This window comes from Pseudochaenichthys georgianus, chromosome 4, assembly GCF_902827115.2.
Source record: "Pseudochaenichthys georgianus chromosome 4, fPseGeo1.2, whole genome shotgun sequence".
In the NCBI taxonomy this organism is placed as follows: Eukaryota; Metazoa; Chordata; class Actinopteri; order Perciformes; family Channichthyidae; genus Pseudochaenichthys; species Pseudochaenichthys georgianus.
The window spans coordinates 37096826-37123287 of record NC_047506.1 but is presented as its reverse complement, the minus strand read 5'-3'; the positions used below and the strand labels follow the sequence as shown (position 1 = coordinate 37123287).

At 40.0% G+C, this 26462-nt stretch overlaps 1 protein-coding gene across 6 annotated transcripts in view; it reads right to left on the bottom strand.

Moving 5' to 3' along the window:
- Positions 1 to 298: 298 nt before the first annotated feature.
- Positions 299 to 26462, bottom strand: part of nfic (nuclear factor I/C) — a 37886-nt gene continuing 11722 nt past the window's right edge. For 3 of the 6 annotated variants that reach the window (XM_034081470.2, XM_034081473.1, XM_034081474.2), the window contains 11 exons: positions 22260 to 22430; positions 21979 to 22155; positions 20924 to 21107; positions 15107 to 15181; positions 14551 to 14625; positions 14058 to 14190; positions 13677 to 13843; positions 12852 to 12965; positions 11530 to 11687; positions 10652 to 10835; positions 299 to 7864 (listed from right to left, as the gene is read on the bottom strand). In XM_034081470.2, coding sequence (XP_033937361.1) covers positions 7740 to 7864; positions 10652 to 10835; positions 11530 to 11687; positions 12852 to 12965; positions 13677 to 13843; positions 14058 to 14190; positions 14551 to 14625; positions 15107 to 15181; positions 20924 to 21107; positions 21979 to 22155; positions 22260 to 22430 — 1563 coding nt within the window. In that variant the 3' untranslated portion in view covers positions 299 to 7739. Of the gene's footprint in view, positions 7865 to 9594; positions 9684 to 10651; positions 10836 to 11529; positions 11688 to 12851; positions 12966 to 13676; positions 13844 to 14057; positions 14191 to 14550; positions 14626 to 15106; positions 15182 to 20923; positions 21108 to 21978; positions 22156 to 22259; positions 22431 to 26462 lie in introns of all 6 variants that reach the window. The other 3 variants (XM_034081471.2, XM_034081475.2, XM_034081472.2) reach the window with 3 other exon arrangements.

Below are 26462 nucleotides of genomic sequence, written 5' to 3'. Positions count from 1 at the left end.
TATTAACTTCAAATATGTATAAACTTAATCTGTATAAAATACTGGCTGGACAAACTAGGCTTGATTGTGAGTTTAATGAAAATGTAACCTAGTTCTCCAGACATCATTACTGTTTCTCTTGTCCCACAAATGTTACAAATATCCAATAAACAACCTTTTAGGTATCAGAAACTTGACCAAGAATCAAGTCCCCTGACCCATCTTACAAAAGTAAAAGGTAATATGAATGAATGTGTGAGTGCAGAACACACTTGAGCAACGCTCAGTATCAAATGAACAAACAGGAGGTCCATTTGGCTGAGTTGTGGTATAGCTTGTTTATTAATGGTATATTTTTGCATAGGGAAACATACTCATTTCCAGTAATGAATAATCAGCATTTGCTGATAGCAATGGCTAAGTATGGTTATAATGACATATCATCAAAGATGTTGGTATCCCCACAGCAGAATAACATTAGGGCAGAAACACTGGTTCAGACAGCTGTCAGTCAAACAAACAGGAACAGAAAGTTGTCAGAAGTCCCTGTCTTAATGCAGCCTTAGAGGAAACGTTTACGTCATGCAAATTAAGGTTGATTATTGACATTATCTTCCAAAGGAAAAGGTTCAAGCTGCTACAAACTACATCCAGTCCAGAGCTACAGCCCTCTCCACAGTGAACATCAATCTGGAACAAAAGAAACACTACTATGCTATCATGTTCTTATATTGGGATGGCAAGTCATGCATTATTGTGTGTTTCAGATTGGCTGTCAGGTGGGAAATGTAATTGCATATCAACTTAATTGGACAAGAAAGTTATGGTAAATAACTTTAATATCTTTAAACGGTACTATAGGATGTGGTATTAGTGGTATGATAATTCACACTATTCCAATATGGAAAATAATAGACTAAAAGACTTACTCTCAGTTTTTTATATTGTTTTGAGGTATTGGAAGAAGTGATTTTCTTGATTGCCAAAGACTCCCATATAGAATGTCCTGATGTACAGTTCATGTAAAAGGGCTGTGGTCTTTGGGGACTGTAGTCATGCAATAACTGATGAAAGCTTTATGCTCTCTCTGATGTAAGGGATATATATTTCTGAAAGCAAGCAAAGCAGTCCATTATAGTATCTGAAAAGTTAGAGAAATAAATGCTTAAAAAATTGCAACTGCATTCTAATGTAAAGTTTTTGTTCATTATAAACCGTCTTCAGCACATGGAGTAAACAGGTGTACAGGTAACAAAGGAATCAATATGGCGTCGCTGTCAGGAAAACAATATCAAAAAACAGATTTTAGGTAATAAAGAGAGGTTTTCAAACTGCTGTGAGTCTGATTACAGAAAAAGACATTCAACTTAGAAAAAGCAAAAAGAAACATATAGGAGGTTTTCAGGTTGAATATGAATAATCATTTATAGAAAAGAGCCCTCAGAAACTGTATAGATATCCTTTCTTTCTCATGCAGCCAGAGCTGCTAACAAACAGCAACACTACCGTTCACTTACAATACCCCAACCCAAAGTAAAGCATGATTTTGATACAACATTTTTGGTAATTCTCTGCTAACAGTGGTCAGAAGAGCACTTAGTTAGTACCACAGAGTCAAGACAAATCTAGAGGGAACTTTACACCAAACTCTATCCCAATGGATAACACAAATTAGAACATTTGACAGATATTGGATGAGGTGTTTTCATAGAAACCATTCCTACGGAGCATATTGTCCTGAACCTGCCATCAGAGAAAAACTACAAGCAGTTCTACTGATTTGTTAACACCACTGCATGGGAGACACTGGTTTCAAATTGAAGCAACATAAAGGTGTGGTAGTAACACTCAACAAAGGTTCACAAACCAAAGTCAGTCCAAAATATTATGGATGAAATTAAGAACTGCTGAAAAATAAATAGAAGTTACAACCCCAAAAAAGGTTTTTGTGGCAATACAAGGCGTTTCTTTGGATCTTGGTCTCACTTGCTTTTTCAGTCTCATAGTGTGCGGTCATTGATCTATCCTTAGGTTGTTCAGCCTTAATAAGGTTAACCTCTAACTAGCGGTGCGAGCAGATAGCCACCACACCACTGAGGACCAAGTCTGTTGCATTGCCTCTTTAACAAAGTGATGGGAAATAATCACTTACCGATAACAGACTTTATCCAATATAAAATATTCAAGATAACAAATTATAGATTGTAAAGTATCTGCTGGATCTCAATTCCTCAGTATTTAATGAACTTTAAATGCTGAAAGGATGCTGAACATAATCACTAACAATAGGTTTTTCTTTATGACAGATTCATCTCCATTTATGTGTCCCATAATTTATAGTTGATTAAAGATGTTATTTACATATATGTTTTCACTATGATAGATGGGATTACGTTTTAATATATCTGCTTCTGGCTATTTCTCTACTCAACAAATGCCCAATCCCATTTCAGCAATCTATTTTAGATTTGTATAGGTACAAAGATGTGCGTGGGAAACATACTGTAGTAAAGGAGATCCTTAGTGTCCAGACCGGCTGTTGTTTTTCATTCGTATCCAGAACCTCAAACCATAACAGCTAGAAGATAAAGCAACAATCATGACAAGGTAGTGAAGTAACAACTCAGTATGATGCAATAATGTATACAAAAATCAATAATGTTCTGCTCTGGCAGCCTTGTGTGAAGTGTACCACCACATCTTTTAGCTGCATTTGGAACAGGACAGCCTTTTTCTAGTGTAGTCCTGAAAGGAGGCAGAAATAGGACACAGGTCCGTCCCTGAACATACGCCAGCCTAAATGAAGAATGGTGAATCCACCGAGCATTATGAACAGTCTGTCAGTGTTTCCTCTAGATTTCCTTCAGCTCTCTGGGTTGTTTTATGGCTTGTTACCTCAGGACCTGCACAGCCCACCTGCCCGGGCCAGGGCTGAGCACCATACGAGTGTGTCACATGACCATGTAGTGCTTGAACACAGCATACAACATAACTCAAAGCTTGCAGTAAAATGATAGGCACTGCTCGTTTTGTTTTTTCATTTTCCATGTCCTTAACATGCTGGTATATTTGAATAGAGCGGAGAAAGTGAGGAGAGTACAATGTGATGAGCACACTATTCTCAACTCAGCACACTTTTGTTTTTCGAGATATTATTTATAATGTTATAAATGTCTGTATTTATTAGATATTGGACCTAACCTAGAATCTAACCTAGGATGTGACCCAGGACCTGACCTAGGATTTGATCTCGGACCTGACCCAGGACGTTACTAGGATGCTACCCAGGACATGACCCAGGTCTTGTCCAAGGATTTGACCTAGAATCTGACGCAGGACCTGACCCAGAATCTGACCTATGATATAATCCGGGACCTGACCTTGTATCTGACCCAGGACGTGATCCACTATCTAACGTTGGGTGTACCTTAGGATCTAACCCAGGACCTAAACCAGAATCTGACCTAGGATCTGATCGAGGACTTGATCCTGGTCCTGGGAGAGGACGTTGCTGTCAGCTGCCATCAGTGTGACTTCAGTATCTATCACTGTGTACTTGAATCTAAACAGTGACAGCAGATAGTGCAGTCTGAGTGGATCTATGGATTCTGGTTTAGTAACTTTGACTTAGACTGACTACAAAATGGTCTGTCTCCATCTACAATTCTCACCTTCATCATTCATCATCCCTCTCAGGGTTAAACCTTTCCCATTTCATGGGTCCCTCATTGTGCGGCTTGGCCACCATCTTAAGAGAAAACATGACACACTGTAACATTCTATACATCCTTTGCATCCTTTTTACGAGTGTACATATTTGTACACACACTGTTCTGTTTAAAACTAATGCTAAAAGCAAAATAATAACAATAAAAACTCAAGAAATAACTAAAATATAACCTAAAAGCCAAGTAGAGCAATAGTGTTAAGTGCATGCATCCATATTAAACACAAACTCATCTATGATCTTAGCAGTATCCTATCACATGATTCGTCACATGATCAAAGTCGCCATTCAGGCAAATGGACGGTGGAAGTGCTGCAGAGTGTTTAACATGTTTCCTTTACATGGGACTCAGTGGCTTGGCCACAAAATATTCATAATATAGTATAAGACTTTTCCATTTGGGAGCTCCAGTTGCTTTTTCTAGTTTTACCCAGAAAAAGATCTTCTAATAAGAACTTTCTGTGTCCAGTTCATTGTTGAACTTAACTTAGTGTCCCCTTTCTGAGTGTTCACACATCTCAGTTTGCTTATCTGTCATTGAGTCATTCTCTTGGGTCATGTGATCAGATTATAGATTTGATACAGCCTCCTTGAACCAGGACAGTGCTCTATGACCCTGGTCAGTGGCGAAGTTATGAAAAGTGGAAGATGTACTTGAATGCAACGGCAAAATGTTTATCTGAGCTAAACATGTCCATACTGTGTGCGGGCTGAGGCAAGTCATGTGACTCCAAGTCTGATAACAGGCACATGTAATCCCCAAAAGGTGGACTTCTCCTTCCACTGTCAAACAGTGCTGCCTTTAGTTGGGCGCAGAAGCTAAAGAAAGCTTTCTTTAATACACTGCTACACTGGTTAATGTCAAGCAACCACACATGCAGCTTTTTTTCTCTTTGTTTTATAAGTACTACCAGCTGTACCATGAAAAGTATAATCACTTTATATAATGTATTATTGTTCTTTAACTAAAGGCAAGGCACATAATGTGTTTTATGAAATATCGTGCAAAAAATAGAAGTATAATAACAGGGCTATTATTAAAGGGTAAAGAAATAGACAGCCCTTCGATCCACTGCTGTCTGAGGGAGGAAGGGGGGGGGCAGGGCAGAGAGGGAGAGGTATCGTCAGTTTGAGCCATGCATTCATTAGGTCAACACAGACACCAGGGCAGCACCATGCATTATACATCAGCTTTAAGCCAACTTGAACCAAAACCCAGCTCATATCAGCACCTTCAATATAAAATCACTAAACCCTGGGGAAAGAAAAAGCAAAGGACAACTTGTGATCAGAACGCAAACCCAATCCTTCACACGTGCAAGTGGAAAAAAATGTCAGCAAAAAAGATCACACCGGTTCCAACACAGTTTACATCCTAAAAAACAAAGAGAGAGGAAAGATATGAGAGGGAAATGGAGCTGTGGCACGAACACACCCAGGCTGTGTGCTGATGTTCTCTGAACTGTCTGTTGCATTCACATGAAACGCGGTGTCTCTGTGCTGACGTTGCCATTGTGTTTCTACGCAGAGAGTGGTGGCGCATGACCTAGCAACCCTAGGCATTGCACACCGCTCAAAATGTACGCAGACTGCTGTGCTCAAAGTTCAAATTATTTAAACTATGACCATGAATACTGCTAACCGCGAGCAGGGGACATAACACTAGAAAGAAAACTTAAAGGGGCTTATTCTTCTAGTTTTCAGGTTGATAGTTGTATTTTGTGCCTCTACTTTGACATGTTTACATGCTTTAATGTTCAAAAAGCTCTTTATTTGTGTCTTATTCTGTCTGAAAGCAGAGCCCAGACTTCTCTGATTGGTTAGCTGGCCGGCTCCGTTTGTATTGGTCAGAAGCTTAGAGTTGTCCCTCCCCTTAGCCTATCACCTACAATGTGTTGGAGCGCCAGCCAATTTAAGCGTGAATGTTACATAGTGATGTCACTGTGTCGTAAACAAATTAGTCAAATGGAGGCGTTCCAGACAGGGGGGAGTGTGGAAGAGAAACTCCCTCTGGGGGGGATTTGGGGATTTTAGCGTTTGCAGACCGTTTACATGCACAACAACCGATATAACACTACAGGAAAGGGAACACCCAGAAAACCATAATGGCGCCCCTTTAACAAGCTTCCAGGCTTTGCGCCAAAGCTTGTGGCGGGTAAAGAGCAAATGGCGTATCATGTGAATGCAGCGTTACTCCTTTAGAACCTTTAAAAATGTGTCCTTGACATTAGAAAACCTTTAATCTTCCCAAAGACAGTGTGCAACCGCTTCTGAGACGAGTCTGATTCTACGTAACATCTTCAGAAACACTTGAGATCCATCTGCCCGTGCCCACGCCTTAACACTGATCCACATCCCCGGCAACATATTTCAATAGACTGCCCTGTAGTTGAAAAGCCTTGGAGACTAAAATATGGCACAGATTATAAAACATTACATCTTAAAAATCTATTCTATTTAATGTTTTTATCCCCAAAGAGATCATGTGCGGGATAGCAAAAGGCCAGGGCACACATTTGCATTGAATTTTACAGACAAATGTCAAACATTATTTAATTCATAATTAAATTCTCTTTCTACACACAGACTGAACGAGTTGTTCTATGAACTACGAGCTACATGGTGATTCATGTTTGGAGTCTAATAAATGCTAACCTTAAGAGTGATGAAGAGGATTCAAAGATAAGATGCAGCATGAAAGATATTACATTTGTTTCAAAAGATAGTTGAATATATTAAGATGTGAAAAGCCAAGTTATTGCTTTTCTCCATTAAAGCACTTGATGCAAATATTGTGTCTGTTGGACACAGGAGAGCAAGGAAACTCTGGTATGAAATGCTTGATCTGTTGACTGCTGCCACCATCAGGGTCTGACTGGTGACAAAGCACTGGGCCTAACCCTAACCCTAACGCTATCCATTTCCACAGTCCTGTCAACACCACTCTGTACAGCTGGACAACACACCTGGATATTGTGCTCACTTCAAGGTATGACCTGCTGCCATAACCATGGAAACGCTACGGCCTGCTAAGTCGGTGAGATGCCACATCATCAAGTCAATCATGTGATGTGTCTCTTTCCGATCAACCAACCACACCGTGTTCTCCGAGACACCAACACAGCTCCCCAAAACAGAGCCGGGATGAGTGTGGAAATGCAGGACCCGATGTCCCACAACCTGACACACACACACACACACACCAAAACACACACACACCATGCTACAGTCTCAAACACATGAGTTCAGCAGCCAGTTATAACTGCCTACAGTTCTGTCAGAATGATCAGGTGTGAAGGGAAGGAAGCAGCAGGATGTCGGAGGGTTTGAACTCTGTCCAACTGTAGCATTGTGTGTCGTGTTGGAGGAGGCATGAATATAGCTCTTATATTCCACTATTACTCATTGTTTTTCTGATAAAAAAGCACAATCAAACAGTCTTAAAAACATGAGCTTAGCAAAGCAACTTAATGGTTTCAGGCCGATGATTGTCGATAAAAAAGACAAAGCCTCTGTCTTTAGGTGGGAAGAGAGAAAGAAATGCTCTGTCTCAACTCTAAGTTTTCATAGCAATAATAAAAAGTGCAAAAGAAACATTACATATTAACAACGGAGCTCTCTTTCTAGTCGGTTCAGAAAAAAGGGGAGGCTTATTTGCATATATTATAAGCAGCACCTGCAGCGGAGAGGGGCATTCTGGGTGTTGAGAGGGGGATGAGGTCTATCTGTCCCAGGGAGGAGGTCCTGTACTGGGTGTAGTGTAGAGAGCCAGGGTTCAGCGGTAACGGCTGAAATCCATTGCAGGGAAACAGGCCTCATCCTGGGAACAGGCTTCTTAGGTGCTGCTGTTTGGAGGCCTGGTTCTGGTCCAGTTCATCCACATCACTCCTTTTCTTTCACTTGGAACTCACGTCGGTGAGAACCATTGAGTGTCACATGGCTGTGAGTGTGAGCAGCATCTTCTTCAACCAGGCCATCTCTTCTGGGTCCATACACATATATAGATATACTATATTTATATATGTGTATGCTTCTACAAAGATGAATATATTTTCCCTCTTGTGATGTCTTGACAGCATTGTTTGCTTTCCTCCAGGACCGTACTGCCAGGACAAGCGTCTCTCCTCCACATGTCCATCAGTTGCCCAGATACCAAGACTGGAAGAGAGACAAAGACAAAATAAACGTTCACTTCTAACCGATGCGCTAACTTATCAAACATTTCAGAAGAATATACATATTTTCTGATTTCCTTCAGTCTGTAGCAAAGACCAGCCCATCATTAACCTCCAGGTGTACTGTTAGTCTAACCCAACAGCCATGAGCCCTACAGAACAATGACCCACAGGTCTGTCAACCACACTGTTAACTCCATTCAACTGTCAGGACAATCAATTCAATTACATCATGAACATATCCTTCATTTGCTTATGTAGTGTTTGAACATCTAAAGGTTTTCATTTTAAGCCTTTTCTGTAAGGTTACTGTGAGATACGTTCACTTAAGCTCCAGCTTCCAAAACCACAAGCTTTGAAGGTGTCATGAATTTAAGAGCAAGGTTTGACTAAGTGAACGACAGACCAACCAATTGATTCAGAATACAGTGGCTAACCCTGGCATTGTTCAAACACTATTTAAAATGAGGGGCTGTTGTGGAGGATCCAGTTAGCCCTGCTGATATAGGCTAGTCCAACACTTTAAGCCACTGAGGTGCTTTGTAGACATGATTGACCCACTCATTACCTGGTCTGATGAATAAATAAGTCCGGTACGAAGGTTCCAATGAACACCCAGTCCATGTATTTCCATTTGAACTGGTGTTCTTTCCAATCAGCATACACAACATGAAATTCTAAACACAACAACTAAGCTTCGGCAGCGAGACATTATGGCCAGCGTATGGGTGTGTGTGAGTGTGAGTGTGAGTGTGAGTGTGAGTGTGAGTGTGAGTGTGAGTGTGAGTGTGAGTGTGAGTGTGTGTGTGTGTGTGTGTGTGTGTGTGTGTGTGTGTGTGTGTGTGTGTGTGTGTGTGTGTGTGTCAAAAACGGTTTACCTTCCGGCGGAACCGCTGCATGAACACATTTTTTTAAATTGAAATCAGGTGCGCCAGTTGGCTCCTACTGTACCTGTAAATCCATCAGCCGTGTTATGACTCAAGCTATTTTTAAATAAAAAGTGAAATCAAAAATGTAATCAAAAAAATGGCTTAACTGAATCAAATCACCCTCAAGAAAGGTTTCAAATACTTGTTTTTCGTTTGAATACATAATTGTATTTTTTAAAGTTCAGGTTCAAAACTTTTGGCCAGGATTTAACTTAAATTGTTGAGCAACCATTCATCAGGCAGGCATGGACTGCCTCTGCAATCACAATCAAACAGTTTGACACAGATTAGGGTTAGGGTTATTAGACTCATTTGAGTGTGACATGCAATGAACCTGTTAGCCTTCAGCAGAAACATTTTACGTGGTGACGTACATTTTTTATAATTTCCAGTTCGGGGGTCGGTTTCACCAAATTGGAAAAATGCCGGCTGATATTTGCAACCAATGTTTTGTTCAACCTCATTCGCCTATCAATATAAATTAAGTGAAACTGAGATTGGATTTCATTCACATAAAACATCCCTGACAACCTAGTTGTATTTCCAATTCACTAAGGCCGTAGCTCATGTATTTATGTGTGTCTACATTAATGGTGCTTGGTGCTAAAACAATGTCAAAGTTGTTTCCCTGATTTTCTAGGTGTAGTATTAAGATTAATTAATATGCTGAAATATTAATGCTCGGGAAATCGTATATAGCTTTAACACATCCTGGAGGTTCTCAAATCTCTAATAGTAGGGGTTTCCATTCTGCGCTTGCCAATGTCAAATTAACCATACTAACCTGGGCTTGGTAGAGTCCACCTGGGTCTCGGGGGGTGACTCCAACGAAGGAGGTGCGATTGGCAGGGGGTGTCCCAGGGGCCGAGTATGCTGAGGGCATTTACGTTAACAACATCAGTCTCATACTGTCTCTATATAGTTCCATGTCACTTGTAAAGTTACATGAGGCAGTACTAGAGAATGTGTCCATATCACAAAGGAGCTACACCTGGTGACTAACTACATTGTTAGGGATGCAGTAATCCACTCAGTTTCAATTGATTTATTTAAATGTGTTTGATACTCATCTAACGTTGGTGGACTCTAGATCAAACCAGTGCTGTGTTCACACAGATTACCACATTCAATTCATTAAAGTCATACATTTACAATGCACAATGGCATTCTAAGTGAATGTAATATATGATATTTATAATAGTTACTGTATTTAGCATACAGTATAAATATATATATGTTTATATATCTATAAATACAAATATGTATTTCCATATAAAAAAGAGTCCCTTACAGTACAGATAGAACATATTTAAATGAAACGTTCATCACCGTGATAATCACAGTGGGGGTGCTTTATGTTGTAACAACTGCAGCCCATAAGTGTGCCATTATGTCAACAGGAAGTCATTTCTTCTGATGAAGTGAGACAAACAAAATAACTATTGCCTGGGCTATTATAATGAGGAAACATGTCTTTTAACATTTTGATATGGAATAAATTACTATATCCAACTGGATATATTAGTTTGGATCATACTGGCAGGTTAACTCGTTCATTGTTGGGCTGTTACTTCATATGTCATTTGTTGATTTACAACTACTATTAATAAGGTAATACACAAATTGCATATTTCTATAACTGTTTTATTACAACATTTCTACTTTTTGCGACCACTCAAAATGCTTTTACCCTACTCAGCATTCACACACACTAGTATACAATGGTAGCAGATTCTTTGTATGCTCATCAGGTGAAACAAACATTCACTCATCCATCTATAGCCGTACTTCATCATGCCACACAACAATACTGTCAACCGGAGTTTGTTCTGAACACTTACTGGGTGATGTGGGGGAGTTTGCTCCCCCATCAGAGGAGGTGGTGGTAGCCTTTGACTCCGCAGGCAGGGTCGGCCTGGGGAGGGAGGATGGGGGAGGAGCCAGGGAGGGTGCTGGTCCAGTTGGTGCCAACATCTGAGAGGTGATGTAGTGACTGGGCACTTTTACCTGGTTGCTGCCATTCAGCTGGAAAAGTAACAAATACACACTGACAGTTACATTCATATTGGAAATGTGTTGAATCACTGATGTACTATAAAGATGGAATGTGTAAGAAAAAATAACCTCAAATCATTAACAGAATGTGAAAACATTACAGTGTTGACATTATGTCTATACAGTATACTCCTATATATTGTGTTGCAAAGACATCTATTGAAATTAGCATGCTAATCGTTCTAGCCCAGGACTGTCCTGTCTTGTAATACACCATGTTCCTATAGAGGTGATAGTAGTGCCAGTCAGACCTCAGACACAAATATATAGAAGTGGAGCTGCCCTGACCAAGCCCCCAGGCATTGTAGTAGCAAATGGTGGTACTACAACTAACCATTGAGCCCAAAAATACTTTTTCCCATTGACTTACAATGTGAAAAAGACATTCACTATTGTAGACTTTTTTCAGGTAGTCTTCAAAATGAGTTTCATTTTCTTTTATAATAACGTTTGAACTTCTGTCAAAATTGTATCAACTGTTACTTTCTTTGTCTGTAGATAATGCACATGGCTGTTGCTGCAATTGAAACTTATGGCACTGCAGCTAGCTCGTATTGGATCATGTACATAACCAGAGTGGTTTTGGACTCTCGCATGCAGTAATCTGTCTAACGCTAGCTGTTAGCCTGCTCAAGTTTTTGTTCTTTTGACTGCTTGTACTCACTGAGCTGGGGGTTTGATTGGCAGGGTCGCAGGCCAATGACACCAGATCTTTGAGGGGGTCCTGGGTCAGGTGAGGAGGATAGCGGATTGCTCCGTGGGGGAAGTAGGAGGAAGGTGGAAAATGTATAGATGAGGAGGGGTGGGGACTCCGTGAAAGACCTGGACAGAAAAAAGAAGAGGGAGAGAAGGAACAATATGGTAAACGACCAGTGGTGTTTTTATATGTACAAAAGTGGCGGGGCACAACAAACTTAGATGTCTATATATAAGCTTCTGCAGTGAGGTGCATGGCTGGTGAGGCACTGGCACTGGCTCTTCAGGTTTACAAATATTATATTTTGACCTAAATCAAAATATAATATTATTTTCAAAAGCTTTTTTTGTCTGATGCTTCAATTACTTTTAAACAGACAGTTCAACAAAAGGATACCCAAAACATGTAATTTTATCATTTAAATATCGAATTGTTCTCTCGCAGTCTTACCTTGACTTGAAGATGAAGATGAAAAATCGCTATTACTTTTTTGTAAAAGTCCTCCTTATCTTCTTGTAGTTTCAAAAGTCTATCATAAATCTAATCTAATCAATAGATTTATGATTAGAAAATGATAAAAGTAGGGTAGACATGTGGATATTATCCGGCTGAACAAAACGTGCATTTATCTAACAGCTACGTTTCCCACAGATCTTATTTGGAGCTATTTTCTAAAATCCTATGGAGAAATCTCGTTGCTTTTTTGTGGAGGGAAGCCATGCGCAGCTTACTTCCTGGTTTTAGGACGCCTCACTGCAGCTCTCTCGTCTCCTCTTCACACACCACACTTTTCGCGGCACGCGTACTTACAGCCAATCAGCTCTGAATGATGTGAGATGACGTATGGTGGGGATCATATGTCTATGGTGGGGATGGCAGCACTTTGCCCCTATGGTCATTATTTTTTGCCACACACATTAAATAGGAAAATACTCTGAGCATGCGCAGTGTAGTTTTTACAGTCACCGTTCACTTAGACAGTGAGAGGGAGGGGCAGGATCGGGTTTTGTCCCACATGGCTCTAAACAGCTCAATAGGCACACACTGTAGACACTAATTAGAATAACACATACTAAAACAGCAATGTACAGACGAATCAGATGATTAAACATGATCTTAAAATATATTTTATATATTTTTTAATTAATTTTTTGCATTTTGTAATCATTATTTTTAATACTTTCTGCTGACACTAGGTGGGGCTGTGCCCCAGTCGCCACTGTAAACGACATGCTGTTCTAAGTAAATTATATATAAATATACAGTATTTATGTATGTGTGTTACTGACCACTGTGAACAGCTATGACTGGCCGATGGTGCTGAGTGAAGGAACCCATTCTTGGTGAGTCTTCCTGGGGAGAGGGGTTGTCCAGGTCTGCCTTCTTCACTGGTGGAGATAGACCTAAAACATGAACATGTGGGACTTATTCTTTAGTTCCTGCACATATTCATAATTCATGGCAGTTCATGACAGTGACACTTGAAATGAATCACTTCTGGACTTTGGCCTTAGCTCCAATGTTGAAAACATGTCAATAAACACATAATAAAACAATGAAAAGCAAATCACCATGACGCTATCTTAACGACTATTAAGAGAATGTGCTAAATTGATTTATGAGCTCTATCAAAATTCTGACCAGTGTGCTGTAACTCTACACACTGTATTAGTTTGTAAGCATTAAGCTGTCTGCTCTCTACTGTCAAACATTGGGAGGTTAGTGTCAACAGCCATAACCACAACCTCCATCTTTGGTCAGTGTCAGAGAATGACTCTTGTGTGTAGTTTGGCTGGAATAAGTGTAGTTTCAGTTCTTTAAATGAACACCACAGATTCTAATGTTATATTCTAATATATGTAAGCAATGAACCACGAGAGGCCATGGTTTACGGGGACTAACTCAAGTATACTGGCATGGAACTTTGAAGAGAATCTTTGAGAATTAAAAGAATCAAAAAGAGTAAGCCTGCTGTTGTCTTTTATTCAAGTGCTACACAATACAGAGTCAAGTGCATTTCATTGATAGAGCTCAATACAAGTGCACCTGCTGTTCATAGAAAGGGTGTTGAACAATGATTTGAGTAATTAATAATAATTAGCTGTTATAATTACATTCATGTCTCCACGTACAGACACTGGACACTATACGTCTGTTACCTCCTTCCATGTCATCAGTCCAGTTCCTGGAGCTGCTGGCAGGAGAGGAAGGGGAGTGGTAGTACTCGCCCCCCGGACTGTCAGCCTCTTCCTCCATAGAGCCAGACTTATGGCGCTTACTCCTGCAGATAAACATACATGTTTTTTTTTATCTGTGTGTGTGTGTGGTGTGTGTGTGTGTGTGTGTGTGTGTGTGTGTGTGTGTGTGTGTGTGTGTGTGTGTGTGTGTGTGTGTGTTGTGTGTGTGGTGTGTGTGTGTGTGTGTGTGTGTGTGTGTGTGTGTGTGTGTGTGTGTGTGTGTGTGTGTGTGTGTGTGTGTGTGTGTGTGTGTGTTACCCGCTGGATGAGGTACTGGCCAGTGATCGTCTGAGGCTGACTGGCTGGTTGACAGACTGGTTCAGATCGTAGGCCAGATGACCCTGGAGCTCCCCCATAGAGAAACTAGGTCCAACTCCTGTGACTACTGGAGCTACACACACACACACACACACACACACACACACACACACACACACACACACACACACACACACACACACACAGACACACAAACAGACACACACACACACACACACACACACACATTGAATATCCATTCATCTGCTCTCTTTTTATATTGCATTTTCTTGCTTTTCTCCCTCCTTGTTTGAGTGTGTAACAAATCAAATGTTCATTATCCAGATAAGAAATATAATTAGACAAAAACTCAGATTAAGGCTGCGCAATTAATAGAATTGATACCGATATATAAAAATGGACAAGTGCAATGTCCAAAATATCAGAAAGCGCAATATTTGTTTGCAAATATTTGTTTGCTGATGACACTTACTTCTTGATACCTGGACGAGCTCAGTGACACTGAAAACTCCTGATGTCACAAAACTGTCCTGGAACTCTGGACCCTCTGTGGAAACACAGCCGCATTTAGACATGTGTGATGTTTCAATTATCTCGCTATGCACAATATATTCTTTGAAACAAATGTAATAGTATTTAGAAAAACCATATGACAATCCAACTGCAGTGGTCCTTACAGGAACTAGTGTATCATAGTTACGGCAAATGTCTGCATAACTGATGGTTCTATCACCTGACACCTGTGCATAGACTTCTGACTGTCTTTTTATGTCTTAGGCAGGTGGAGGTGGAAGAAGAGCTGAGATCCTTTACTTAAGCAAAAGTAGAAATACTTTGGTTTTAAAATATAATATGATCCATTTCAGAATCTGATCTAAATGTTACAGAAGTATTCTGTAATCATTTTAGAGACTTCAGAAAATACACAAATGATATTTACATTTCGCCATTGGTCTTGTGTAAAAGATAACCTTTTGTGTAACCAGGTGTACTGATATTTCTGTATTAATTAAGAGCCTCAACATTACCCATGGTGGTGGTTCGGCTGTCCTCCTGATCAGAACCCACTCCTGTTCGACTGGGACTGCTGCTCTGCTCTGCTTCTGGAGAGAGAGGGAGATTTCACTTATTTAAACACTTTAAGGTAACGATAAATCAGCTACCATATTAACAGTCAGAAAGAAAGAGATTTAAATAGGCATCAATAGTGAAGGACACTGCCCCTCATCTATCCAGGTTTAGTTTAGATTAGATTAGATATACTTAATTGATCCCAGACTGGGAAATTGTTTCAAATGTTAGCCAGTATGTCTCCTTGTCTCTACAAGAATGTACCCACTGACAGTGCTAATGGGGGGATGTCTGTCCTAAACGTTTGAATCTTTAACCGCAGTCTCAGTACGCTACGTTGTTATGCTCTGTCACAGACAAAACTTGTGATTAGGATGTGTGCAATTTTAAATACCCCATTATGACAAACATCTCCACACAGCACACATAGGCCCGCAATTAACAACAGTGACAATCCAACATACAATCCTTACACTTGCATTCTTGGCAGTCTACTGGTACATTTAGGCACACCATGTGCAGGACCGGGACGTGTAAAGAAGCCCCACAGTCTGACAATGTTTATGGACCTGGGGCCCTTCCTTAGCAACAGTTACAGTGCTGCAGCAGCAGGCAGACTGCTGATGGATGCATATAAACAGTGTCCTGCTAATCAAGTGTTGTACACACTGTATGCCAGTAGAGGGCAGGGCATAACAATACATTAAGAATAGATCATTGTCAGGGTGGACATTTTGACAGCTGTAAAACCTGCAAATGCATTATTATTGGCTACTTTCAGTGAAAGTTTGTGGGACATCTCTAACCCCCTGATCCCACCAGAAGCGTCTGCGCCGCGCTGCGGCTGCGTCATAACCCACCAGGCGCGTTTCAAAACGTTGCGGAAGCGGAGCGTCGTGTGTGCAGCCTCGCAGTTGTTGTTGATTTTGGAATATTTCCTGGACATTTGTACTTCTACAAGTAGTAGGCTACGTAGTTAAATGGTTTATGTTTGTGTCTGTTTAAATCGTGTTTATTGTTGTTATTTCCTATGTTGTTGTGTTGTAGACTACAGACACAGTTCATAATAATTGTAATATTCCAGTTATAAACGACATGGATCAAAGATGTGTTGCTGTATTTTAGTGGTAAAAAAATATGCATTCATCATCATAATTATTCTATATATATATAATTGACAGTGCCTGTAAACCGGAGGAGAACGCTGGCATGTATTCTCCTACTTGAAAGATGGTGGTGGGGGGGAGGAGAAGGAGCCGGTTTTGGGTGCACCCGGTGCACCCCCTCAACCAGCAAAGCAGACAACAAGGTGATTTTCATCACTTCCTGCCTGCGCTGCGCTGCGTCAAAAATAGGATTCATCCTATATTTTAGAAATTCCTTGCGGCGAGGGGCTTCTGGGACGCTTCGAGCCGTGGCGCAGCGCAGCGGGTCTGGTGGAATAGCACCCATTGACTAGAGTGGCTGCAATCGCTAAAAACGCCGCAGCGCAGCGCAGCACAGCGCAGCACAGCGCAGCACAGCGCAGACGCTCCTGGTGGGATTAGGGGGTAAGCGGTTGACGAATCAGAGCAGACTGGGCTCTGGTGTCAGACAGAGGGTGAAAAGAAAAACGTATGAGAAAATAAATACTTTTTTGAACATTGAAACATGTTAACATGTCCCAGATGAAGCACAAAATACAAATATAAACTCTAAAATAAGCTTTATAGGGCCCCTTTACGGTTAAGGCTAGTATATGTTTATAGTATATTTCAGACACCACAAATATATCTAAAATAAACCAAAGGGAAAAGAAAACAATTCAGATAGAAGGTAGTTAACAGTTGACATTGTAAAAACAGTTGCATGCTGCAAGAGTTGCAGAACTATAGAAATCAAATGTTGTTAAAAGACATCTGGAAAAGCAGCTGTAAACATTAAGGTTTTTAGACTTGATTTCAAAAGAAAAGGGCTTGAGGCAGAATTCAGATATTCTGGAAGTTTATTCCAGATCTGTGGAGTATAGGAACAGAAAGCTGCCTCTGCGCGTCGGGTTCTGACCCTGGGAACAATTAGTACCCTGTCCCTGATACATACATGTATACACTGATGAACATGTCACACATGTATTCTGTATGAGATCTGTGAACTGGCGGGACGTGTTCTACTCTTTTTGTTTAAGTCTGTAAAGACACAGTTGCAGTGATCAAGTCTACTTAAGGCAAAGTCATTTCTCAAAGTCTTGCTGAGTATAATTATGTGTAGTTATGTTATGATATTTCGGTGATATCCGATGACCTTGTGACCCTTTGTCAAAAAAAAAAGTTTTCCTTTTTGGTATCTTCAATATAAACATGGAAGAAAATGGCTAGAAATCATTGGAATATCATTGAGTTGTCCTTTAGAAGTTACTGTCACCAATATGTAGAACACATAGTCTAAATACCAACCCACTTTACAGCTGCACAAACACTCACATCTTCTAACTCTGCCGACACAATATGTGCAGACTTCCATGAGCCGAGCATGGGAGCACACTGGTTTCCACCATAAGTAGAGCAAGTGTTGAGGGAATGTGCATGAACGCTCTTTCAAACCCAGAACCAATCAGCATTCCTTTGGTTCAGAAAGGTCTGGTATCTTCCGACCGCTATTCCGTTCAGTCATATAAGCTGGAGTTGTGTCTGTGCAAGGTTACACTGCAGAGTGACACTCCTTCAGCTCCTGAAGCCACAATATACAAACCAGATGTGAACGCTGCGTTCTTTCTCTGTTTTTGAACTCGGAGCTGCTTTGACCATATTTATACAAGTGGTATCAACCGACCAATGAGAAAGAGCAGCAGCTACGAGTATCATTTAAAACATTCGCAGGCCTTGAAGGATTTCTTAGAGCCATGCCATGCCATAAAGAAGCTTCTGAGAGATTCTCTGCGTCTGAACTCAGATATGGATAATCGTGGCTCCAAGAGGGTGATTATCATAGAGAGCTAATAAAAAACAGATCTCATGACAATAAACATAAAACTGCTGGCTAGAAATCAGGGAAATATGGCTGGATTTACTGGTCCCAGATGGATAAATCCTCATTTTATTCTTTCTACAAAAGTGTCTGACGCTCAATACAGCCTTTGGTTCCAGACTCAATTATCTCAACAACTATTTAAGTAGATGCTTAGAGCCACAGAATAACCGCAAATCTATTTTTCTCCATGAACAATCGTGTCCTTGAACCTTTCATCAGCTTTCTTTTTGCGCCACCTTAAGGATAGTATATCTTATTAACCGATTGCTGCTTTCTGAACACATTCATGCTCCCCAGAGGAGGAACTCTGTTTTTTGAGGATGTTCTCCAGTCCAAACCAAAAGTGTAGGGAGGTGGTCTTGCACCTCAGAGGAGATGGGAGTTTATGTTCTGAGTCCACTTCATAGTTAGTTAAACTAAAAGAGGAAACTCAATAATGACGTAGATTTAGTCAAAAGACATCTGATTAATAATTTAACTACACTGAAGCTTCTCCATATCCTCACGGTCAAACATAAACGTGTCCCTGAAAGCTGTTGAAGGGGTCCTCTTCCTCTTTTTTGTTTGCACTCCTTCTGTCATGCGTCTGCTGCCTCTCCTCTTGTTTGTGCTCTCAGCTCCGAGATGTGGAGTTTAGCCTTAAAGACCCTTTCTTGGTTCAATTATGACATAATATAATGTATGTGTTTTGCTTTCTGTCTGGATTCTTCACTGCCCTTCTTACTCTGGCAGTGAAATCTCAGTGTCCTAACATCCGTAAACCAGTAGGCTTATCTTTCAAAAATGAAAATGATAGGCCTTTTTTGCAATGGCTCAGGTGCCATCAGGGGCCCTCAAGAACACACTTCAATAATCAATCCACACTTCAGGCTAACTGGTGACCAAGAACTTCTTTGACACCTGTAAAGAATGACGAAAGCATAAATACCAGTGTACAGGAAGTTCTGCATCTAATTTACAAAGAAAAGCAGTGATGACCTTCCTACTCTGACTCCCCAGATGTACACTATGACTATAAGCCTGCCATAGTCCACGTATCTCATGCAGCACTCTCCTCCTCCTCCTCCTCCTCCTCCTCCTCCACTGGCTGCATCCTGTGCTAAGCGCCGCCCAGGAAGATAGTGATTGGTCTAAAGAAATACAGACAGCTCCAGTGTTTTACCTGTAGCTGAGTGATAATGTGTGGGGGCAAACCTCCAGAGCACAACCCACTGATGTAACAGAATGTAAAGGTAATTGTATACATCTCTTTTGTATGTGTTGTTTTTTTGTTAATTGGTTCATCTAAAACCCTGGAATGGTCTAGAAGTTATATTTGAGAAATCTGATGCACTAATCCCTATGCCTCTGATATACGTTATTATATTATTCTTAATTGTATGTCTAGTGCATGTAAACAGATGTATTGTAATGACACAAATTCATATTTATATAATTATTTTCTTTTCACTTTGTATTATTTTATAAAAGTTAACACTGCCCAAAAGCAACTTAGCAACCCCTCCCAGTTTTTCCAGCCTGTGCTAAATGTGTTTTTAATATGGGAGGGCTATTTAAGAGAATGTGAGTCTCCTGCACTGAAGACACATTATCAATGAGGTTTGTTGCCTTATTTCCGTAGTTACAAGCCTACTTTGGTGAAAATCTATGATGTGGCTTCTGAAACCAAGCACCGCTTCTTATCAGTGATGAGCATTGAAAGAGCAGCAATTAAATACATTTAGGTTGGTTAGGAAAATTCTGCACACAAGAACACAAACATTCAAATTAACAGGGACCCCAATAGCGTCCCAGGGGGTCTCTCTCTATGAGTCACAAGAAGACAGCACATAACACAAGAGCCCAGAGCGTATGTCTGAACAAAGACAGGTCATCGTTTCCCCATCCAGCCAGATGTCTCATCATTTCCTCATTTGCCACGAAAGACTGCAGGATGTGGGTGTCATACATATTTTGACTTTCTCTTCTACATAGGAAAGTTATTTTTGGAACAATGTTGTACAGTGAGTTCCCAGTGAGGTGTTATAATACGACTAGAGTTAACCTTTACTGTGTTTGATCAGTCCAACCATTGCTACATCGGGAAAGCATATTTGACATAAAGCCAACAAGTCTTATTTTACTACACTATATATTGCATGCTTCGGTAGTATATATGTACATGTAATGGTACAACTGTATTACACAATTATTTCTACACTATATCCTGCAATTATCTTTACTAAATGTTCTGGTAATCTTTTAATACACTGTATTCTTAAATTATCTTGACTACATTTTACTACACTATATACTGCATGCATCTACACTACATATACTTGTAATATGATACCACAATATATACTGCATGTATCTGTACATCATGTACTGGTACTATTTTACTTCACTTTATACTACATTACTATGGGTATTGTCCACAGTGGTGACCATTGCATGTATGATATGTGTAATGTGTATTTGTAAAGCGCTTTGAGCATCTGGAAAAGCGCTATAATAAATGTAAGGAATTATTATTATTATTATTATTACTGACTAACTGACATTATATTAATCTAACAAAGTTTTGTTCCATATCCATTGAGATTTATATATTTTTTTCAAATGTTGGACTAGTGCTACAAAGTTTAGGCAAATCTAAGCCTACACTTACATACAAACATGGGATAATTTTTGTTTGGCTGCATTTAGAGAGCCATTTGGGATCAGAATGTGTCTTAACAAAAGAAGATAGATAGCACAGTCTGGTAAAAGTGTGTGTTGGTTCATACCTCTCTCCTGTACGTAGTAAGCGAGGTAGAGGTCCAGCTCTTTGACGGAGACAGCAATGTGTCTGGGCTGGACGCAGAGGATTGGGTTGGAGCAATGGCCTCCCTTAACCAGCCGCTCTCCGTCTGTGCTTTCCAACGGGATCCCTTTAAACAGGATGACCATCACCAGGTCCAACCTCCAAACCTTTTGAAAGACAACCCATCAGTACAGACAGAAAACTGCAGGCTGGGTGTAGCAGTGGAGTAAAGCATGCTGGATCACTCTAAACGTGGACTATACTGCTCATCATATGTTTGACTGTGAATGTATTATTTAATTATATGTCAGAAAAGAGGATGATGTCATTTACAGAAGGATACATGAAGACACTTGTGTTTGTGTGTGAGACCCTGAAGCTGACACATATGTCTGTAATATGGAATATAGGGAACATGAGGAAAACCTGACAAACAGCTAACCATTATCCTTAAATGGTTTGAACTATGTTAAAGTTTTCAGACAGTGTAACTCAATGTTGGACATTTTAGAGAACGATGTGGGAATTGTGAAAACAAGATTACATTGCAACCGTTTATTATAAGGGTACCATGATTTTCATGTTCACCTTATTATAGCCGCGGCTGGTTTTGAAATCTGTGGGAGGTGACACATATCCCTTAATAAATACCACTCATTTGTTTGCATGCTATTTGTGCATACAGATGGTGTATGCATTGGCCCCAGATGTCTTTCCTCAATAATAAATCAATGACATGGTGTGTTACAGACTCAGACACTCAATCATAAACGTCTGAGCAGTGCTTTACACATATTGCTTCAATTAGCTCACTGTTTAATGCCATATTGAAAAATAAACCCCTTATTCTAAAACATCCAACATGGAAAATTCTACCTTTATGACACAAACATCTTGTTGATAAAACCATTATGATTTAACCCCTTTTACTATCAATATCATTAGAGAAAGCTTCATGCCAAAGAAGAAAAAACAATGCATAGTTGAGGTTCGATTGCGTTTACCAACCATACAGAATTGAAATACTAATCAGTTTACCTTGTCAGCTTGTCGGAGACAGTCTATGCGTCTCATTTTGCCTTTCTGGTCCGGATTGGACAGGACACAGCACGCAGCTTTCTTCCCAGTGATTGACAGGACAAAGTCTTCTCTGCATTCGGGTCTAATGTCCTTTCTGAGCTTGGCCAAAAGACGGCTGGCCCACTTCTGTTTCACCTACGATCGTAATGACATTGTAAAAGCAGTCAATACAAATAACTGAACAAAAAAAAAGGTTTTCCATGAATCCGTAATTATCACATTTCTACTATCCATCCCACCTCTGCCTTCTCCCCCAGCAGTTCGTCTTTCACTGCTCTCTCCTCTTCTTTAGTCATCCTTTTCTCATGTTTTTTGAAGTACTTCCTTTTTCTGGCCTGGAGGTTGAACCATGTGTAGGCGAAGGCACGGACCTGGGGCAGCAGAGCCTCAATGAACGGATGGAACTCATCCTACGTGACAGATAAAGATACACACTCAACACACACACAATAATCAGAACATGTAGCAGGAGTGCAGCATTCTCCAGGTCAACTGAATCACCCTTTCCTTTCTGACGTTGTCATGATCAATCGTCATAGAACTGTGGATGCTTTAATTGGACTTTATTCTGAGCCATTTTAGGATCATAAAAGCATAATGGATGAATAATTAAAACCAAAAAGATTGAAGTTGATAAACCGTGAGAACTGAACATCCTGATTCCGAAGACTATTAGAAGCTTCACAATATGCAAGTGGACTTTATTCAATGTAAATGTTAATGTCTGCTGTTGATCCAGAAAAGTGTAGAAAATGGGTCATACTGTAGTGAGGCCTGCCGGGGTTTACTATTTTGAACACAAACTGCTCTACCTGCTGAGTGTAGTGACAGTGTAGTGACAGTGTAGTGGCGGAGGGACACACACAATCCAAAACAATAAGCTAATGCAGATCGAACATCAATAAGGGGATTTTAATTAACAAAAGATTTGAACTTTCTTCAACTTACTCCAAAAATAACACAACTTAATCAATAATTCAGCAGTATATTTGCGGCATAATTCCAAGAGGAGTTAGACTCCCAGTCCTATGTAACATCCCTGAAACTGGCCCTCCACTTCTCAGAGACTCCAAAATCCAGACAGAGAATCAGATAACTTATTACTTTTGCTTACCTATGTTGTACTCTTACTGACTCCATCCCCACCTACTCACAAACTGGCAACCACTTTGATCTCATATTCACCAGAATTAGCTCTATTTCTAACATTTCTGTAACCCTGCTTCACATCTCTGATACATTTTTCATATCCTACTCTATCCCCTTATCCAAAACTGACAACCAAATCTCTTCTAATACTGTACCTGTTCGCCGTATGCCCTCTAACACTACCGCAGACACTCTCCTCTCCACTCTACTGTGCTCCTTTCTGGATTCTCTCTGTCCTCTCACCTCACGGAAGGTTTGACAGTTCCCTCCGGCTCCCTGGTTGACTGTGCGTGCTGACAAGGCGTCTGATGACCTCATTTACCTTTCAATCTTTTCTCTTCTCTTCCACTTTTTCTATCTCTGCAGCAAAAACACTTTCTATCAATCTAAATTCAACCCTTTTTAAGCCGTACCTGAGCATTAAACTTTGTAGCACTAGTCCAACATTTTAATTTTTTTTTAAAAATCTCAATGGATACGAAACAAAACTTTGTTAGATTAATATAATGTCAGTTAGTCAGTAATGTAGTATAAAGTGAAGTAAAATAGTACCAGTACATGATGTACAAATACATGCAGTATATATTGTGGTATCATATTACAAGTATATGTAGTGTAGATGCATGCAGTATATAGTAGTGGTGCACAATAATTATCGGCCCGATAATTATCAGTCCGATATTAGGAATTATGACGTCATCCCGATAAACCCGATAAAAGTATTAATAGCCCCGATAATATACAATATATTTTTTGGGTGAAAAAAATACTGCGGTGTGGGTGGATTGGGATGAGGGGCGCTTGTTTTTCACTCGGCTCCTCCCGTTTTGCCAGTACTGTGGTATAGTGGTTTAGGAAGAGGGGAGTTTTTCACAAATCCAGCGCTCCCTAACTCATGCCTGGCTGTGACGTAAATGGTGTGCGGCCATGAAGCCAGGACAGTAAACAAACATGTCGTCGGTAGTATGGAACTATTTCAAAATTTCAGAGTTAGATAGTTCGCTTGCTATTTGTATTAACAAATGCAATGCAGAAGTTCCACGAGGAGGGAAAAAGGCAACGAGCTATAATACTTCCAACCTGATTAGTCACCTGAAACATCGCCATCGCTACGATGGTGTGTTAAAAGCGTACGAAGACGCCTGCACTACTAAAATAGCAGCGAATCCAAAGCCAGCTGCAAAGGCACCGGGGCTTTTACCCATCGACGAGGCTTTTGAAAAAGTGTTTCAAAAAACCAATATCGTGCATCCCTAGTATATACAGTGTAGTAAAATGTAGTCAAGATAATTTAAGAATACAGTGTATTTGCAAAAAGATACAGAAGATTACCTCGCAACCAAAGAAACCCAGGTTAACCCTTTGGAATTCAAATAATACAGACCTGTTTTTCATCCTCCATTTCTTTATAAAACACTTGATCGCATTGTCATTAATCAACTATCTTTTCACCTTTATCAGAACAACCTTCTTGATCTGCAGCAGTCTGTTTTCAAGGCAGGATAATCAACTGAGACTGCCCTCCTAGCATCACTGAGTTACCCCTTTGTTGTCATTCTTCTGGACCTCTCTGATGTGTTTACAACAGTGAACCACCATATCCTCATTTATACTCTCCAAGAACTGGAAGTCTCAGGTAGTTTCCCTGCTCACATCTCACTTGAGAGACCACAGCTACAGGGTAACTTGGAAAGTGTCAGAACCTTTTAAAGTCAACACTGGGGTCCCTCAGGGCACCATCCTGGGACCCATTTTATTTGTTCTACACCAATTCACTAGGCTTTGTCATTCACTCTCCTGGCTTATCCCATTACAATGAGGCAGATGAGAATCAATTGACTACGTAATTTTCCCGGTCAGAACCCAAGGGGACAGCTCGAATCACTGCTCGTCTTGGTGACATATCTCAGTGGATGCCAGTACACAGTTTGATCTGAACTTCTTGAACAAAACCCAACTGATTTTCCTACCAGGGAAAAGTTTTCACATCAAAAACCCTTCTTATTAACATTGACACCTCTGTGGTTTCTCCGACTCATACTGTAAGGAATCTGGGTGTGACACTGGATGACCAACTGTTTTCACTGCCAATATCCCAGCAACAACATACTCCTGCAGACACACTTACTCTTGCTTTCTTGGCTCCAAAATGGTGGACTGAGCTCTTCAGTGATATCAGGACAGTGAAATTCCAACCTGTTTTGAATGCAAATGAATAAATAAAGAAAACCTTCCATTTGTGTATAGCAATATGTTGTTGATTGGAAGATAATGCCCAAGCACTTAAAATGGTTTGGTATAGCTAATGTACTCGCAAGATTCTTTTTGTTCTGAATTGGTATCCTTATGGTTGATTGAAATTAAATAAAAAATGTTCCGTCTCATTGTGTCGTATACACTGGAATAATCAAAACAACAATTGGTTTATTATTAAACCAAAACAGTATCTAACATTGCATTTCTGTGTGCTGCTTTGACTAATCATTTTCACTCTGATAACTTTGTTTCCTCCCAAGTCTAACCATAACCATAGCTCATAGATTACTGTGACTCCTGAACACAGTAACAGCCTAATAAATGATTATGTATTGAAACTATGCATATGACTGTAGTTTGGACTGAAAGTAATCAATTTACATCGTTTTGTATTCATCTCAGTGGTTTTCTTGTTTTTGGATGAAAATATTTAGTTAACTTTATCATTAAATACTTAAAAAACTTTAGCTAGTATAATTGAATCTCAATTTTCTGTAGTGTTTGTAATTATTTAGTCATATGCTTATAAGAAGACTAGCTCTGTATTGTTAAATTGGGAAATCCGGAGGAGGTTGCTGAGGGGAGGAGGAAGCTATCCTGCAGATCCCCCCCCCCCCTCTGAGAAGCATATTCAGCCACAGGCTCATCGCTCCTCGTCACACATTAAGGCGCCTTGGCCCCCATGTACATTACTTTAACAACCTTCACTGAATAAACCTTCTCTGGACTTGCACATATATACCTTAAATATGTATGCATATTAATAATTATCTTCATTCAGTATATATGTAAACTCACATACCTTTACATACAAGTATTATTGTTATTTAGATGTTATAATGTACTATTTATATATGTATATATAAATATTAGTGCTGTCAAAATTATCGCGTTAACGGCGGTAATTAATTTTTTGAATTAATTGCGTTAAAATTAGGGCTGTCAAGTTAACGCGTTATTAACGCAAAAAATAATTAACGCCACTAATTATTTTAACGCGATTAACGCATGTGTATTTTTTTTCCTTGGCCGCCCCG